Below are 15,634 nucleotides of genomic sequence, written 5' to 3'. Positions count from 1 at the left end.
ACTGTGGCGCCATTCCCTGGCTGAGCCATTCGGCTGCTACACTAGCTTCAAAGATCGCCCTCGGTACGTACCGCAATAACATCGTAGGCTTTAGAAAAGACTTGCTTCTTCATTTCAACTGCTGTTACGGATACAGTACGACCAATGTTGTTGGCCAAATGATTCATGGTAATATCTACATAGCACTTACTTGCAAGTACGAAGTCCTGGATAGGTACTACCATAGGTACTATGTGCATTCACCTTTCTCGCTTGAGGAATTCTACAGATAATCAGCCAACCAACACTTGATTGAGCACGATTTGGCATCCATCTGACTCCGATGCTGCTCTCGCCGCTTCCATTCCAATCCAGCCGCTAGAAAGGCACGATTTCCGCAAGCTGCATTTGTAACGCTAAAGCCTTCCGAAATGGTCAGCTCATGATGAAACCCGCACCAAGCAGGCACCGAGTTAGGAAAGCTGCTGCCGTCAAGTCTTGCTGCAACGCCTCACCCGCCTTGCCATCCATCGAATTTCAACACACCTCTTTTTCTACCACAGCCCGTACCTTTACCAGCGCATTTTCCTATGGACTACTATGTGCGAAGTAGCTACGGGAACTTAACTTGACCCGAGCTCCCCCACTCTCCCACAACACACGCACACGCATGGCATGGCAGGTATGGTATATGGAGTACTTCGTACCTATCCGAGCACGCGCCTCCTGAAGTGCTCATCCCATGCGCCCCCCAACCCGCCAACACCAAGATCTGATCCAGTACCGCCTTATCCCAACAACAGCTCGTCATTAACTGGGAATCACAATTATACCAAGCAAATCGACAACTGCACGTAATGTGCACAAATAGTCAGGTACACAAAATATCAAACATGACAACTCGCTACCTTAGTTGTCTAACGTCTGCGATACGCTGCGTCCACCCGATTTGTCGGTTCGATTATTTCTTGATGTTGCGTCAAAGACGTCCCCTATTCTCGGGCATCGGTGCGGAAGGCTACCTGCGTTCGTCATGCTCTGTCCTACCCTCCAACGCTTTTTCGAGGGTTCCATCACCGACATCATCGCTTTTTCGACCCCTTCTTTTCGTATTACCTGGCCCCGACGTGCCCCAGTCCCCAATCATCTGGGTGCGGACACCCCTTGGTTGTCAAGCGCTAGAAAGAATCCAGCGGGGATCGTCGGCAATGTGACACCAAGCGACAAGAATTCCCAAGCTCGGGTCCCCTGGTGTCCAACTCTTGCTGCTTGGCTCCGTTGCTGGTTGCACCCATGAAGCATGGAGGGGCCGCACAGGGGAGGGAGGGAGTGGGGCCTCCAGGTACGAAGAGAAGCGCGGAAGAGAAGAAAAAAAAAAACAGAAGAGAAGACAACGCACTAAGAAAAGGTACAGCCCCAATTGCCATCGTGAGAACGGGCCACAAAAGGGGCGGCTTGTCGTCCACTCCGTATGTATACCAGTCGCCAAAAATAACAGCTCGCACCGAGGAGAGAACCCTGCTAGACCGGCCTCTCCTGCAAATCACCATCTGGCAACTTTTCAATGCCACCGCCCATCTCGCCGCCCCAGCTTGACCCAGATCTTCTCGAATCGGTCGCGAGTCCACCCAGCCGAGGCAAACGCTCTCTGAAGTTTGGAACCAAGCCCGGACACGTCGAGCGCGCCTGTTTAGTATCATACAGCCGCTCGTTGCGCGCTATCCAGATCTTTCTGATATCGATTTCGTGCTACGTATAACCCACGTTCCACGGTCCCTGGAATCAGCAAATAGGCCGAGTGGAAGACCGGTACGGCCCACACAGAAACCATGCATCACACGACTGTATGAGGTACCTCGCCATGGCTTCAGTGTTGCTCAATCCGAAGAAAAGCGAACCCACCAAGCCAGATTCAAACAAAGTCCAACACCTCATGCGTGGATGCGTTCATATCAGACGGCCGCCGGGGTACTCGAGACGCCGCCTGCAGAGCATGTCCCGGTTGCAGTCGCTCATCTCCAGTCTCACGGCAATCTTCCCATCGAAAACATGTGGCTGACCTTTGTCTCTATTCGTTGCCGTGCGAGATCACCCAGCACATAGAGGTGGTCTCAGCTAGAGCCCCGCCATCCGCTTGCAGCAGCTTCAACAGCCTCCTTTGCACGGCATGGCGGATTCGTCGAATCACAGATTCAGGACCAGACCTTCGATCCTCCCAAGCTTACAATGTGCGACCTCATTCCCCACCCGTTTTCTTCTCGTCAGACAGGATTGTAAGCATGTGCTTCCGTCGTCTGCCTGCAGTGTAAGCTGTTAGCGAAGGAACAGAAAGATCATGTAAGACTCGACTAAAAAGCACAATCCGCTGTGTAGCTTCGCTTACACCAAACGATGTCGATGAGCAGTGCCTAAATACACCCCCTGAGCTATCTGTGGCTTGCACCACAAAGCGTACACCCCTCGTTCCTTTCTCCCCAGCCCTACGCTTACTCGGGGGCCTGCTGTAGATATGAAGGCCCGTGTCGAACTCGACATTGGTGACTGGCCTAACACGGCATCCTCGCCGTGCGCCGAGGTGGATGAGTAAACGGAGGCCTTCTGCCAGCGAGTAGCGCTCTCGAGTACAGACACACTATTGTTTGTTGGGCACTTCAATAAGATGGTACTCTGGCACGTGGCGCCGCCGCGCCGGACCACACCCCGTACCCAGCCCCCCAGCTCAGTCGAGGCTGTGCAATTATCAATAGCTTCAAAAATGGAGCCTCACAGCTACGGGCTACCCTAGACTCAGACCCCCCAAAAATACCTGCCTACCTACCTACCAGGGAACATTCAAAGGGCGCAGAGATAAGAAACTCGCCATGGTCATGCATTCTTCATGGTATTTCACGATACAAACGCCAAAGCGCTTCGTATAGCTCTTGTTGCGTGGGCATGGAATGCAAGCTGATCATACGGGTTAATATACATCCGTACAATGTCGTCGTAAACGATGGACATTGCTGCTTGTGCATGCGCTTGTTTCATCTTTGGGATCCCGTAGCTGCTTCTATTCCACACCGTACGTCTCTATGATCCCATGGCAAACAACCCCAAACCTGGACTCGGGTATTGTACACTGTTTAACACATTAAAAGACCCTCTAAACGGCTGAGAATCGACGATGCTCGTTACAGCCGCCCCTTTTGATGTCTTTCCTTTGCTCCTCCGCGCCTCATCCCGTGAATCATCATGTCGCCTCCTCTCTGACCTTACAACTTCTGGTACTCGAGCTTGCCCTCCAGCTTCTTCGACTCGGCGACCTTGCGTACTGCCTTGTTGAAGTCGTCCTGGTTGATTGCGTCGCGGTAATCCTTGATGGCAAACAGACCACTGGGCATTACTAGTTAGCTTCGGGTATTAGGGGTATTGTCAAGATGTGCAGTCACTTACGCTTCTGTCACGACGTTTCTCAAATCCGCACCATTGAGACCATCGCTCATCTTGACCACGCTCTCGAAGTCAATCTCACCCTCCGTCACCACACCCTGGGCGTGAATCTTAAGAATCTCCAAACGGCCGACCTCGTTCGGCAGGGCAATCTCAATCTTGCGGTCGAGACGTCCGGCACGAAGCAGCGCGGGATCGAGGGTATCAGGTCTGTTCGTGGCCATGATGATCTTGGTTTTTCCGAGGTAATCGAAACCGTCCAGCTGGTTGAGCAACTCCATCAACGTTCTCTGGATTTCCCGATCCGCACTGGTTCCCTCAGAGAATCTGCGTCCACCAATGGCGTCGATCTCGTCCATGAAGATAATGCAGGGCTCGTGCTCCTTGGCGTAGCCGAACATCTCGCGAATCAGGCGGGCAGACTCTCCGATGTACTTGTCGACAATTGCTGAAGAAACGACTGTTTGACCCCGTTAGCATACTTCCTTCTATCGTCTTCCACCACTGCCCACGGAGTAGACCTACCCTTGAGGAAGTTGGTCTCGAGACTGCTTGCCACGGCACGTGCAAGCAACGTCTTTCCCGTACCAGGAGGTCCGTAAAGCAGAACGCCCTTGGGAGGCTTGATGCCCACACGCAGGAAGAGCTCTGGGTTCTTGAGCGGCAGCTCAATAACTTCGCGGAGCTCGCGAATCTGGTCGTTCAATCCACCGATACCAGCGAAGCTGACTTGACCGGGGTCTTCCAGTGACATGTTGTAGACGAGGGGGTCGACTTCTCGGGGAAGCATACGCATGATCGTGAGTGTCGTCATATCGAGTGCCACGCGCGTGCCTTGCTTGAGCTTGACCTTGTCGACCTTTGATCTGCATCCGACGACATATCTGGGACCGGAGGAAGCCTTTACGATGACTATTCGTGAATGAGAACGTTGATTAGCAAAGGTTGAGTCCCAATCATTCAGATCATTATCTTGACGGCGGTCGTGGTAGGTAGTGGTGGTGGGGCGGGGATGGTGTCCATCGGAGGCGGAAAGCGGGATGGGGATGCCTTCACTTACATCTTTCGTCATCGAGCTGCTTAAGGACCTCGCCGATAATCTGACCGACACTCTGCAACGCCTTAATGTTGTCTTCGGTTCTGTCAAACTCCCGCTGCAAATCCTTGATCTCGAGCCGCAGGGACTTGAGCTTAGCTTCCCACTCCCGGGATTCGAGCAGCTTGGCCCGGTACGAGTCGAGAGCCTTCTGGCGTTCCTCGTCGGAAGACATCTCTGGTTGTGGGAAGTTGAAGAGGAAAGGGCTACTGCCTTGATCTCGTCGAGGAAATGGAATGACTGCGGTTCGGAAGGGGGTGCTGTGGCGGTGGGTGATCGCGTTCGGGTTTCGAGTTTCGAAGGTTGGGTCGGTTGGTGGATGGGAGTGGGTGAGGTAGCTCGTGTGGTAATCAGATCGTTGTTTTCGGAGGTTGTGGTGTCGACGTACCTCCCACTGCAGCCTTCTGCCTCAAAGGCAAGCACGGCTCAGCTCCGACTAGCGCCCTATCCCTGTGGCCACCGAAGCTCTGCCGCTGTTCTCTGATTGGTTGTAGGCTCGGACCCGGGAAATACCAGCTCCCGGTCAATTCTCACCTACTTGCATCATCAAGGAACATGCCGGCTTCAGCTTGAAGTGCTGTGCATTGATGAAAAGCATCAGCGAAGCTCACTTCGTCAGTAGTAGCTTATTACTGTGGCTTCGATGGTCTGGTCCACCGGCCTTCTTCTGAGCACGGCCTCAATTCGCTATCAATGCTGGACTATGAGAGAGTGAAAAGCACATTAATGACTGCTCAATACTCTCTCGTCAGGAGAACCCCACAGAACATATTATACATCAAGCAAATCGGGTACCGAAAACTGAAGTATTCAGATATCGAGACAGGTTCAAAAGCGCAGTGGTCGTAGATCAATATCAATTAGGAGGGATAAGCCTCCAGTAAAGTTATGTACTAAGAATGGTAAGAAACAAATGTCCAACGCCCGAATGCCCTATCTCGCGTCCATTGATGGACCATCAATTTTCCACACTTCAATCTCCTAGAATCCCCATAATCTAGATGGCGTTGCGAGATAACATGCAAACCGTCGAGTGTGTGTGTACTGCATAGATTCAAAGCCGCCTAGGGGATAAATGTAACAAATGAAAACCAAATTCCACCACAGAACTCCAGAAAAGACGGGTATTTGGGTGCATAAATCATAACGACAGCAGCCTGGGACAAGCAAATGCTTAGCCCAAAAGTTCAGAAGTAATCTCCTCGCGGACCTTTCGGCTCCAATCCATGATAGCCTTCTCAAAGTTAACCCAGACTTCGGGAGAATTATTGTAAACAATACCCAAGGCATCCACCTTGAGCAGCACTTCCCAGCGCAGCTCTGCTGCTTTGGCCCAATATCTGATATTGTCTGCAGACCGGTACGGCTTGTCTGTGTCGGTGTGGAATGTGGTAATCAAGCCGAATCGCCGTTTTGACCTCTTCACCGCCGCATTGTGCAGTTCAATGAGGTGAATGCCATTCTGCAAACTGGTGAGATAAGGCGTCGGACACTCGCTTGCGTGAGCTGCAGGCGTGTAGTCTGGTAGTGGGTCGGCCTGAGGGACGAGAGAAGCCATGAAAGCTAATTCTCTTTCCACTTCTTTGCCAGCCCAGTCACCCTGCAGCCATGTCCAAGAGCTTCGCTCCGCCTTTTCTGCCTCAATCATCTCCTCTTCAATCTTCAACATGCTGAAAAGTCCGGAAATCCACGATTCGAGGATGCGCAGCTCCTCGTCTTTCATTCCGCCTGACCATTGTCGAGTTGCCATCTGCTTCAAGGTCTCCATGACAGAGAGCAGTTCCGTGCGGATCTCTTTTTCAGATTTGATGGCGTCAAGTCGCTCGGGGACTTCATGCGCTGTGTAATAGTTCCTGGCAGCTCGAATGGCCAGTGTCATGACATCAAGAATGTGCATGCCCTGAACCTCATGCCAGCCTGTTGATGTTTTCTTGGGGGGCTCGCTTTGTCCTCTTGTAGGAATCTCCGGCAGTTCCGGCACAGGGCTGCTATCCCTATGCTTTTTTGCGTGTCTTAAGGCCTGAGCCGCCTTCTCGAGAGATCCTGTCAAGTCCGCCTTGAGCTCTTCGATTGTAGGAGGCTTCGGCACCGGCTTATTTCTGTGAATGTAAGTGCTCGCGGTCGGAGGCAGAACATCCGGGTCCTCTTCGAAATCGTCAGAGTAGTAGTGGTCATCGGTAGGCGATTCCACCATGGGTCCTGTGCCAAAAGGTTGAGAGCCTAGCTCTGGGCTGTTGCCCCCTGAATCAACGATACCTGGCGAGTTCGAGCTGGAGCTGCTGACAGAGGAGAGATCCAGTCCTCCTTTGGCCTTGTTCTTTCTTGCTAGCTGAGCACCCTTGCCGTCGAGAAGACCGGTCCGCGCAAAATAATACTGTAGGTGGGCGATGCTTCCCAGGCTGAGTACGCTTTCTCTGTGACGAGCACTCGCAGCGAAGTCGGTGCCCTGCGGTCGAACAAAGCCTCGGCGGCGACTAGAAGAGCGGCCAACTTCCACGCTGCTGCAAGTGGACTGTCGAGACGATGCGAAGCTGATATCGGAGCGGCGGCTGTAGTTCCCAGAGGACTGTCTGGAGTAGGTGCTGCCTCGGAAGCTTCCCAGAGATTCACGAGAGTTGCCCTCGGTGGCGGATCCATGGGAGACTGAAGAAGCAGTCGAGACGCAGCGAGAAAGCTCGGGGCAAGCGCCAATAGCTGGGGTTGGGGATGCATCTGATGATGGGGAGTCGCATCGGAACGACGGCGTCTCTTCGTTTGCCGTAGCCATTATTTCGGTTATGCTGAGAAAGTCGAATGCTCTGAAGCTCGAGAGTCGGGTTGGATTATGTGTAAGCTCTTGGGCGGGTACGTGATATTGTGGAGGGTGCGGTAGTGGTCGAGCAGAGGGTGTCGACGTCTCGTCTCAGCTAGGTATCGGCGGTGGTCTCAAAGCTATGCGATAGGCAACGTGAGGGGGTGCGATGACCAATGTGGCAACGATTCAAGGTATGTACAGGTCGGAGAGGTCTATTTGCAAATACAACGGCCGTGTAAAGGAAACTGGGTGCACAGCAGCGTCCAGAGGGTCGGCAAGCAAGAGGGTTGACACTCGCGAAGAAACGTGTGCTGGTGGTTCGAGGGACGTACGGCGGATTATTTGGTCAGGTGAAAGCCAAAAAAGAATGAAGCGAGCGAGTGGTGATTAACAGACGGTCCCCAGAATGGACGAAGCGGACTGAGAAAGTTTCTTGGACTAATAACCCCGGACGGTAAACACTGGCTAGGCAGGGTAGGTTGGCAACGGTAGGGCAAAAGAAAGCTAAGTCTCGTCTCTTCAAGGCTCGTCGTGGGCTAGAAACGGTCGAGGGTAAGGTGTGCCTGCGTGACTGCGTGCTGTGACAAGACGCGACTCTCCGGTGTCAGGGGTCTGTGTTGAGCTTGGCCACAGCGTAAGGCACTGGCAAGGTAGGTGAAAGAAAGAGTCCGGTGCGGTGTGTGACGGGAGTGTGTGGTCGCCTGGCGGTCTCTGGCACCAAGATCCTCGTCCCGGTTGCGTCAGTGGAGATGTGTGGAAAGGCCGAGGGCGAATCTCTGACGAGGGAAAGTCTCCAGCGGGCAAATTGGGGGTCCAATCGAGTGGCTCGCGACTTGCCAGGAAGGGACGGTTTAAATTGAACGTCGCGTCTTCTCCGAAGGTGGGGTGCGTCGAGGGTGCTTGCTGCGTGCAAAGGAAAGGAGAGGGGAAGGTGGGACGTAGGATGCGGGACGCGGGACCTTGGAGCTTGCTGCTTCAAGTGTGAGCCTGGAGGCTGGAGCTGGAGGGATAAGATGGAACGCGTGAAACGGAAGCCGTTATCTTCGATTGTGTGTGATTGCTTTTTTTTTCTTTCCAGAAAATCGGAGAGATATTGCAAAACGGCTGGTTGGCTTTTCTTGAGTTCAAAAAGAAACGCAGCACCTCGGACAGGTACGACCGGATGGTATACTACAAAGAATAACGGAACAAGTTTGTTTCCACAACTGGACCTGAAGGTGGGTAGCTAGCGTAGGTACCCGAAAGAACGATTGGTAACATCAGCAGCTTCTCCAACTTCATGTGTTCCTCACTAAGGTACACTAGGGCAGAGGGGATCGCCGACTACTTATTCCGCCACAAACTCATCAGGATGCGCTAAGTGCGAAGCAAATGACCGCTGAATCTCAGCCAGACATTCTCAAAGGGAAGTCATAAACATCGACTCAGCAACGCGCAAATGGCCAAGCTGCGGAAAGATGCCCAGAACGAACCCGACCCTTTATCCTAACTATATGATAAAGCTACCCTAGGCATGAGAAACCTCAGCCCTCCTGCATCCCAAGCTGTCGTTGAGCTCATTATCCCATCCCTCTACCTTGTTGCAAGTCGGATTCCCGTGGTGATGACATTTTCAGGGGCACAAATCATAAACAGTGTCCAGCTGGCAGCAGCTCGTCCGGCCAACGAAGCACAAGTGGATAATCTCATTCCGCCAAAAGCCTCCGTGTTTCCCGATATCGAGATGAACCAGACCAACAAACCCCCCTCTTTCTTCGTCAATCCCAAACACGGGCTCCCTCCCGCATCGCTATCAACTTCCTCACTGGTTGGTTGGCGAACATACTGAGAATTTCCCACCCAGAATGCACGAAACTGATGGGTGCACTCCAAGGAGCACAGAAAGACGAGTTGCGAGAGAAACAGGGCCAAGCATCGCTGTTGATTATTGCGCAACCTCAACCACATGGCGCCAAGGGCCATACATCTCTGCTTCTTGCCCTATCCGTGTCGCGGCCCGGCCATTCCCGCCAGACTCTAGACCATTGCCCCATGCTTGACCCTGTCCCGCAGAAGCTCTATCCGTCTGCTGGCCGAACTTTTGTCATTGTCTCAACGTCTTGATTCTCCGAGCAAGTGGATCGATAGATTCCGAAGAGACATGCTGCAAGTTCGCTGCGGCCTCGGAATACGAAAGATATATGCTGCATTGAAAAGTCTAAGATGAAGTAGTGCCTGCCTATGTCTTGCCCTCACCCTTTTTCTTCTGCTTCTGTGCTCTCAAGCATGGTATGTTAGGTATGCTGAGTGCAAACGTCTCCATTTCCGCATCTCTGTCATTTTCCATTCTGGCCCCCTGGTGATTCCGGTAATGCAAGTAATATGCAAGCCATCGCGTCAGACAACTCTATGTCAGCTTGAGGGGGTAACCTCTCCACTCACCACTCTCCTCTCCCAATATAATCAATGGCGTTGTGCTCAACCTCGTTCGTGATCTGTACCGATGCATGTATAATTGATAAGCACAAAATCTGTGCAGGCAGGATTGGGTATGACGTGCATCCAAGTTTCTCAGGAAATTGGACGAGAGACATTCATCCAACCTATTGCCGCTAATAGAACTGCCAGTGCCTTGCATAAGCCCGACGTCTTAATATGCAGCATGCTATGCAGCACTAGCCGTTGGTGTCACGGCTCAATCCGACAACACTTGTCCCGAAATGTGTGAGTGAGTCTTTATAGATTCTGTTACCTGACGTAGTATCAGCGTATCAATGGCTATGCCTGTTGGACTGGCACATGTGGGAAACATCAGGCGCCGAACGGTTCGTGCTGCTGGTTCTTGAAACGCAACGTGTGCATATGAAATACCGATCAGTCAACCGTGGTTGATGCAACAGCCCTTGCCCAAGCCGAGAAAGCAAAAAGGACATGCCCGGGTCTCTGGAACTGAGCGCGAAGCGTCGAGGCCCTACGGCCCCCGGCTACCGATCCGCTGGCCCACGGCGCAGGGTCACCCCGGCTCATCCAATCTTCCATGGGCTTCCGAAGAGCCAGGACTCCCGGCCAGCTAGCGGGTGACCAGTCCAGAACCGGGAACGAGGTCTGCCACTGCAATCAGGGTCGGCCGAGAGGACAGGACATCAGCTGCCACAAGTGGTGATACCGCTGCAACGTCGTAACTTGCGGAAATATGGTCAAGGCTCTCTAATAAGAGCTGTCGCGAGCAACGTGGTGGTCCACTCGGGAATTGCAAGGGCACTAATGTTAGACCCTAAGAGCAATGAACTCTTGGTTCGTGAGCGACATGGGGCATGGCCGCGGGTCGATACGTTGACGGTTGAGCAATCGTTACTCTGCTGACAATTTATTCGAAATTGTGCGTTTGGTGGCGGCAATCTAGAGAGGAGCACCTTGAAATCCATCTCTTGAGACGTTCAACAGTTGTCTGAGCATACAACGACATGATGAACAGCTATGTCCGAAGTTAGCTTGTGGTACTAAAGGCTAATACCACCACCTTACTACCGTACAAAGGGAAAACATGTCTCGACGAATGCTATAGATGCGGGCGTCTTTTGTGTCAAAGACGATGATTGTTGAGCATGGCGAAACTTTTCGGGGGAAATCAACAAGGACATGTGCAAGGAGTCGAAGGATGTTTCATCGTCCGGGGGCCAAGGAGCGAGCGTCGAGAACGACTGGGCAAATAAGTAAGCTTGGGCCGATGTAACTGTGGTCGAGGAATAGACGATGTTCGTTGCCAAAAGTTGACGATGGCGACGCACAAAGATATATGTATTCAACAGCTGCATGTTATGTCTGTAAGACAGTTTGCTGTGATGTGTCGTACTGGTAAAAGCAGGCCGCAGATGGGCGTTGTAGCTCATGCTTGAGTCAAGTCTTGTCCTGTTACAATCGGTCTGTGGCTCCATGCTCTATTGAGTTCTCCGTGTAACATTGACGATGGGTCACGGAGTCGAGGTAAGGTTAGAGAGATGAGGGAAAGGCACAGCTCCAGAATAAGGTAGAGGCTAGCTTGATGTAGCTTGCGCAGCTTCGTGCAAATCAATAAAGTATCACAATTTACGGGACGCCGTTGATGAAGGGATAAGAAAACGAGCCCGCCGCGTCTTGTGCAAATCGCCCAGGTCCTCATCGCCTTCCTTCCCGAATTCCCAAATCGTTCCCCCCAAAACCCCCCGATTCGAGTTCATTCTCGGAAGGCACTCGTTTCCCTTCCCTTCCTTCCTTTTTTCCTCCTTCCCTTCTTTCCTTCTTTCTGGCCAGTGCTTTCTTTCCATACCTAATTCCACCTCATCTTGACTAATACGAATACTCCGCCAGAGGTAATACTCCGGAGAACGTTTTTGACTTTCGTCGTCACTCCCTCACACACTGTTTCTAGCATTCCTGCTGCCCAATCCCTTCTCGTCGTCTTCTTCTGCTTCTGCCATTCCTTTTGTCCCTTCTGCCTCATTCACCCAGTCGACCCGGACGCCTTACTACAAGACACGACGCCTCTGAATTCATCGCTTCGTCCCTCCTCGATCGCTCTTTGAGATTCCTCGCCTACATTAGTCCTACTCCTACTTGCGCCGAAGCAAGGACCAACCCAGCATAATCGCATGCGACCGATCCGAGCAATGAACGAACGCCAATTAAGCCAGAGACTGAATTGACATCCTGCCGGTCTCCAAACTCCCGAGGTCTTGCAAAACCCGTCCATCTCCCATACGTACCTCTCACCCATACCTTTCCGATGCCGTGCTAGGCAATCCATTCACATCTTTGGCGCTTTGTTGGACGAATTGCCTCTGCATCCCAGCCCAATCGCGTGGACGCCCAACAAAGAACCACACCAGTACCGACCGGCGTCTACACCCCCATACCTAATACTGCGGCGTATGTCTTTTGCCTCCAATAACGATTGCATTTCCGTTTCGCCGACTCCCCCAGACTCCCTGGTCGCTGAATGCTGCGGCGTACCCCACCGACTAAGGCACTGACAACAGTGCGCTTGACGAGCTCGCCCAGGCATCCAGCAATCCCAGCATTCCGGCGCCGCTCATCGATCCTCCCATTCGACAACCCGCAGGTGACCCAACTGAACCCGGCGAGGATCTGTCTGCTAGACCCAGTTATCACTCGAGCTCAGGACCACCGGACCCAGCCTATCCACGAGCCAGCTCAGTCGTACTCTCATTGTCATCCGTCTCCGACTGGCCACGTACCGTACTGCAGCAGAATTAACTGCAAGAGGCGATTGTCTCTACAGAGGCACGTGGGGCCTGCGTTAAATTCAAGGACAGAAAACCGCGAAAGGGCTGTCACGTCAATTGAAGGTTTGCCCACGAAACACTAAGAACAAATGTCAGCCACAGAAGGATCGGTTGCAGAGGCAGAGGCCAGCTGCAACAACACAAATACAACTGCTTGTGCCGTTGTCCCCTCTAGAGACTCGTGTTCCAGCCACCAACCACAGCGCCTGCTGCACGCGGAGGACCAGGCGCAGGCCCAGGAAGCCACTACTACAACAGACCACTTGACCCTTGGCTTCTCTGACGTCTCCAGCCCGCAACTTTTCCAGCTAAACCCGCAGCCCCAGGTTGTAAACAACAACATCATCGACACCACCGAAAACAAACCGTCCTCACGACCGACAAATGATAACACAGTAACTTCGAAATCCACAAACACCACACCAGCAGGCTCTCCTACAACGAATAAGGCAAAACAAACTCGCAAACCCTCACCCAATCTAGCCGCCCGATTGAAAGCGCTCGGCTTTACTTCGCACAAGAAGTCAACAGACCAACCGCTCCAACAAGACCAAGTTGGGCGCCTGCCTGAAGACCAGATTCGCTTGATAGACGAGAACCATAAGGCGAGTTCCGTCGAATCGAAGATCAATCGACGCGGTCGCCCTTGGAAGGGCTTTACATCGTCCGACGACCCGAGACCACAGACTGCATCTTCTACTGCTTCGAGAGAAGACCCTAACACTTGGACATTGTCATCTTCGCCAGACGTTGCCCCGGGCGCGTCTCTCGTCCTACCCGAGATCATAACAACGGCGCCCTTGGACATGGAGACACACAAATACCGTCTGCCTGACCACACCAATGGGAACGGTACCAAGGTACAACTCGAGACTAGACGAGAACATCTCGAACGCAATGGTGCCCTTCCCGCCTCCGATCAACCACCACCTCCACCTCCGAAAGATACACCGCCGGTGCCAGCGGTCGAGTTTACGCCTGATCTTGCGTCATACTTTACTCCCGGTCATCAGCGACCCGGTTCCATCTACACGCTTTCCCGCGCATCTTTCGCCAATCAACTAGCTCAACTTACATCACTCCAGCTTCCTGATGCGGAGTCCTTATCCAGCAAGGTGTCTGCCATTCCGACAGCACAGGTCGCATCGAAAGCTTTGATCAACGCTGCGGAGCAAATTAGAAGTTGGATCTACAAGGCATCAGAGGTTATTGGCGGCCTGGATAGCGATGATGACGTTGAGTGGGCCGCGGCGGGAGGTCGCGAGGGATACGAAGAAGTCGAAAACGCCATACATCGCTTCGAGAAATTGATTAAAGTATATGTCGGTGCTATTGAAGAACTGCAAGGCCGCGAAGACATTGCCGACGTTCCGCCCGAAGATCTCCATCGTGCCGTCTCCCAAATGGAGTCCATCATCGAGGAATGGGCCAACATCAAAGCCGCACTCAATACTGTCAAAGGACAAGTCGAAATCGCAATGGAGTGGGAGGAACTGTGGAACAGTGTTCTGGGAGACATCCAAAGCGAAATGGACGAACTGAGCCGTCTGGTCTTCGAGATGGAAGAAAGACGCCACAAGTCTTTGATGGCTGCCGCAGGCGGCGACGGTGTCGACATTGGAGACCTCGAGAATATTGTTGAGGATACTCCTCCTCCCGTCGCCAGGATGCAAGCGCAAAACCGCTTCAGCCTACCTGGTCTTCCGCTCAGTCCTGGATCAACGTCTCCAGGAACCCCTACACCCACTTTGTCACAAGATGATTCTAGTCTTCTAGCCCTATTCGCGCGGATGCAACCCTTGCGCGCATCGCTGGACTTCCTCCCTATGCGGCTCGCGGTGTTCGCTGCCCGAGCCGAGAAATCTTTCCCAACTGCTTGTGAGGAATTGGACATGCGACGCACAGGTCTCGATGGCAGTTACAAAAAGCTGGAAAAGGATGCCGAATCACTGCGAAAGGAGCTGGGTGAGGATCGCTGGGTCATTGTATTCCGCGGAGCAGGACGACAGGCCCAAAAGATGATTGAATCAGTTGAGAGGTCGATGATCAAGCTAAGGGAAGCTGTCGACACCGGTGTGCACCTGAGCAACCCACCGACAATGATCAAAAAGATCGAGAGTTACGACGCCAAGAAAACGCATTATGGCCCAGCTATCGAGCGAGTTCTGGCCATCATCGACAAGGGTGTTAAGGACCGCTTGACTGTCAATGGCGAAATTCTTCGTTTGCATGCTGAGATGCAGGCGAAATGGGAATCGATCAAGGACGAGATGAGAGAGATGGACGTGGTTGTGGACGAAGTTCAGGTGGATACCAGAGGCCAGCAGTTGAGGGATTCTATCTCCAGCATGCTGTCAAATGATCGCTCTACGATTGGCAGTGGCCGCGATACTCCCGGCAGCTCCCCTCCTTCCTCGGTAATTATGTCGAGTCTCGGATTAGAGCCAGTCACTCCCAGGAACAAGATGGCCAAGAATCGTTCTGTGAGCACCAACAGTCACTTGCCGCAGCCGTCGGGAAGAAGACAGTCGTCATTGCCAACACCTTCCTCTCAAATGCCTCGGAAGCCCTTGGTACCTCGATTGTCGAACATGACTTCGAGGCTTGGCACTCCATCTGCGGGCAATATCCCCAGACCTGCTTCCACGCAGCCTAATCGGCCCAGGTGGAATGGTTCGACCAACACTACTGATGTTGGAATCGGTCACAACTTCAAACCCTTGACCCTCACCTGCCCTAGCCCCTACGCCAAGAAGACATCGCCAGCCGCCCGTCCATCATCCTCTTTGACCCCGCGATCTTCATCGCCCGGTGGTACGAGGTTGCCAACCCTTCGGAGCCCCCTGACCCGAGAGTCATCCGCGTCGCCCATGCCCGAGGACACACCTACGAAGAGAGCCCCATCGAAGTTGTCTTTCAGAGAGCGCCTAGCCTCACCTGGCCCGTATTCTCAGCAGACACTTTCTAAGCCGCGTTTGTCTTCATCTGTCTCTACGTCCGGTCTTGAGTCTCAGTCCAGCCGACGTGCCTCTCTTCAACCACCCAAGCTTCACTCATTTGCCGACAGAGCCGTAC

At 52.9% G+C, this 15,634-nt stretch overlaps 3 protein-coding genes across 3 annotated transcripts; 1 reads left to right on the top strand and 2 right to left on the bottom strand.

Moving 5' to 3' along the window:
* Window positions 1-2,848: 2,848 nt before the first annotated feature.
* HER10_EVM0007359 (26S proteasome subunit P45 family protein) lies at window positions 2,849-4,872 on the bottom strand. The gene is made up of 4 exons (XM_035476918.1): window positions 4,469-4,872; window positions 3,934-4,320; window positions 3,412-3,868; window positions 2,849-3,351 (listed from the first exon to the last, which is right to left on the bottom strand). The coding sequence occupies exons 1-4, from the start codon at window positions 4,677-4,679 to the stop codon at window positions 3,231-3,233; spliced, it is 1,176 nt and encodes a 391-aa protein (XP_035335081.1). The 5' UTR covers window positions 4,680-4,872; the 3' UTR covers window positions 2,849-3,230.
* A 472-nt stretch (window positions 4,873-5,344) lies between these two features.
* Window positions 5,345-8,391, bottom strand: HER10_EVM0009314 (uncharacterized protein). Its single transcript, XM_035478804.1, has one exon. The coding sequence runs from the start codon at window positions 7,269-7,271 to the stop codon at window positions 5,679-5,681; it is 1,593 nt and encodes a 530-aa protein (XP_035335228.1). The 5' UTR covers window positions 7,272-8,391; the 3' UTR covers window positions 5,345-5,678.
* A 4,257-nt stretch (window positions 8,392-12,648) lies between these two features.
* Window positions 12,649-15,527, top strand: HER10_EVM0000046 (uncharacterized protein; the record flags this gene model as incomplete). The annotated part of the gene is made up of 2 exons (XM_035469843.1): window positions 12,649-15,252; window positions 15,300-15,527. 2 exons carry the CDS (start codon window positions 12,649-12,651, stop codon window positions 15,525-15,527), a joined length of 2,832 nt encoding a protein of 943 aa, XP_035334544.1.
* Between the last annotated feature and the right edge of the window lie 107 nt (window positions 15,528-15,634).

The sequence above is a fragment of the Colletotrichum scovillei genome (assembly GCF_011075155.1).
Source record: "Colletotrichum scovillei strain TJNH1 chromosome Unknown Contig00004, whole genome shotgun sequence".
Lineage (NCBI taxonomy): Eukaryota > Fungi > Ascomycota > Sordariomycetes > Glomerellales > Glomerellaceae > Colletotrichum > Colletotrichum scovillei.
Note: the sequence above shows the minus strand (reverse complement) of the source record. Positions and strands in the feature narration are given on the sequence as shown.

Bases quoted from the DNA above. Each gene is read 5' to 3' on its own strand.
- HER10_EVM0007359 (XM_035476918.1), bottom strand. From the start codon at position 4,679: ATGTCTTCCGACGAGGAACGCCAGAAGGCTCTCGACTCGTACCGGGCC. The intron at 4,321-4,468 runs GTAAGTGAAGGC...ATTCACGAATAG, and splicing joins GCAGCTCGATGACGAAAGAT to TCATCGTAAAGGCTTCCTCC. The intron at 3,352-3,411 runs GTAAGTGACTGC...AGTAATGCCCAG, and splicing joins AGAAACGTCGTGACAGAAGC to TGGTCTGTTTGCCATCAAGG.
- HER10_EVM0009314 (XM_035478804.1), bottom strand. From the start codon at position 7,271: ATGGCTACGGCAAACGAAGAGACGCCGTCGTTCCGATGCGACTCCCCA.